Raw genomic sequence first — 2,031 nt, forward strand, 5'->3', positions numbered from 1 at the left:
AATGAGACTGATCGCTCTTGTTTCTCAGGACAAGAAGAAAGTAGTATCCTAGGCCTCGCGTTTGATACGAGGACGCGAACCCTGTTTTGGAGTGACACGAAACAAGGAAGTATCATGAGAATGCAAGTGCCGGTGGATGAGCCACCGGAACGGCCGGTGATTCTACACGACTTGAAGACGCGAGTACCACGCGGTATCGCTCTGGACGTATGTAACAGGTGTGCCATTATCATGTCCTACATAGAACTTCGTTGTTGAATATACACGGGAGGCAATCTGCGCCGAACTAATACCGTTTTAATAAATTAAACGAGATTGTCCTTACGAGACATTTTACCTGATTAACACTAGATTGCCCAAGGAAGTCATTTTGACTGGTTTTGGGCAAATGTACAAATAATAATGCATAAATTATTTTTTTTCCCAAGTGAAGTAAATTTTTTTTATTGTTAACATTTACTAATAACTTGTTATATGACTGTAAATAATATAAAAAATATTAAAAATTAATTTTAGACAAATTTCTTTACACATTATTCTTTCACAATGCAGTCATTTTGACTGGTTTTGGGCAATATAGGTATATACTAAGTTTCAGTCTTTCTAGTGTTAAAGAAATTATTTTCTGAAGGACTAGAATCCTCCCTTTAGAGATACTTTAAGTTTCCCAGAAATAGTTAAAAAATGAACAGAAGTGAATGATACTTGTTGCATTCCAGACACATATACTGGGTGGACAGCAGTACCAGCAGTCCTAGTATCGAACGTTCGAACTTAGACGGTAGCAATCGCACGACGGTAATCAGCGAACGTTTACACGAGCCGATAGCCGTCGCGGTAGATCACATCGAGGAGAAATTGTACTGGATCGATGACGTCGAGGGAATACGGATCAAGATCGAACGGAGTAATCTCGATGGTACCAAGCGCGAACTCTTAGCTCATCCAAAACGACAACGGCCGAGTTACATGGCCGTGGACCGGAACTCGATATACTGGTCCGACACGGTGCACAAAGTCGTTTGGACACTGCCGAAAACTATGAAACCCGACGACGTTGTAGTCGAGCCGAGCATGTTCGGGTCGCAGGATAAATACTTAGACGCGATACCAGCTGGGATCTTGGCTCGCGACAATGTCGGCAAACTAGATTGCGCGGCGATGTCGAAAACGAAGCACAAGACCAGTTTAACGGGCTTGACGTACGCCCAACGTGGCGAGTCGTATATTAATCTGACGACCAGCACGGAGGAATCGGAACCGACCACCGAGTCGTCCAAATACTGCCTGAACGATGGTCGTTTGGACAGAGGAAATTCCACGTGCCAGTGTAAACTTGGGTATGTAAAAATTTAAATCCATACTTTGACGCCTCGTGAAATCGGTGTCAACGGGTCGAAAAAACGACGAATATATAAGCGTTTTATTTACCCTCGTTTGACTAAACAATCGTGACGTTTCAGGTACACTGGCGATTATTGCGAAACGGACCTCTGTCACAATTACTGCTTTAGAGGCAGCTGCGATATAAACGATGACGGATTACCCACGTGTAAGTGTAACGATACGTTTGTTGGACCAAGATGTGAAACAGACCTGTGCAAAGACTATTGCTTGCACGACGGTCAGTGCTCCGTCCAAAACGAGAAACCAGTTTGTAAATGTAAATATTTCGTGGGCGATCGTTGCGAGATTTTAAACGATACGACTGAAATTTGTAAAAATTATTGTGAAAACGATGAGACAGTTCCTACTAGCATCGCTGCTATTTGCAGGTACATCACTTTTAATAAATTATCAATCCTCTTTTAAGGTAGTTCTGGCAGGCCAATTTTCGCAAACATTTCACATGTCCCAAAAATATACATCTTTAGTGTTATTTATTACAATATTTCTTTTGTGAATCGATGAAATATTTTATTACATTNGTTTTATAGCATTACTGTTAGCCATAATGAATAAAAAATTTTTACGTTGACCCGAGATATGATCAGTTAAACCCGAGCACCATTCAGTCGATAGACTTCATCC

The 2,031-nt window shown here is 41.4% G+C and overlaps 1 protein-coding gene across 1 annotated transcript in view; it reads left to right on the forward strand.

Annotated features, from left to right (window-relative positions):
- Positions 1-1,827, forward strand: part of cue (Low-density lipoprotein receptor repeat domain-containing protein cueball) — a 6,042-nt gene extending 4,215 nt beyond the window's left edge. Inside the window, exons 3-5 of the mRNA XM_018029913.2 lie at positions 29-218; positions 720-1,340; positions 1,464-1,827. Coding sequence (XP_017885402.1) covers positions 29-218; positions 720-1,340; positions 1,464-1,812 — 1,160 coding nt within the window. The 3' untranslated portion in view covers positions 1,813-1,827. The remainder of the gene's footprint in view (positions 1-28; positions 219-719; positions 1,341-1,463) is intronic.
- The last annotated feature ends 204 nt before the right edge of the window (positions 1,828-2,031 follow it).

Source organism: Ceratina calcarata, unplaced genomic scaffold (genome assembly GCF_001652005.2).
Source record: "Ceratina calcarata isolate Rehan_Ccalc_2016 unplaced genomic scaffold, ASM165200v1 scaffold505.2, whole genome shotgun sequence".
Taxonomy (NCBI): Eukaryota; Metazoa; Arthropoda; class Insecta; order Hymenoptera; family Apidae; genus Ceratina; species Ceratina calcarata.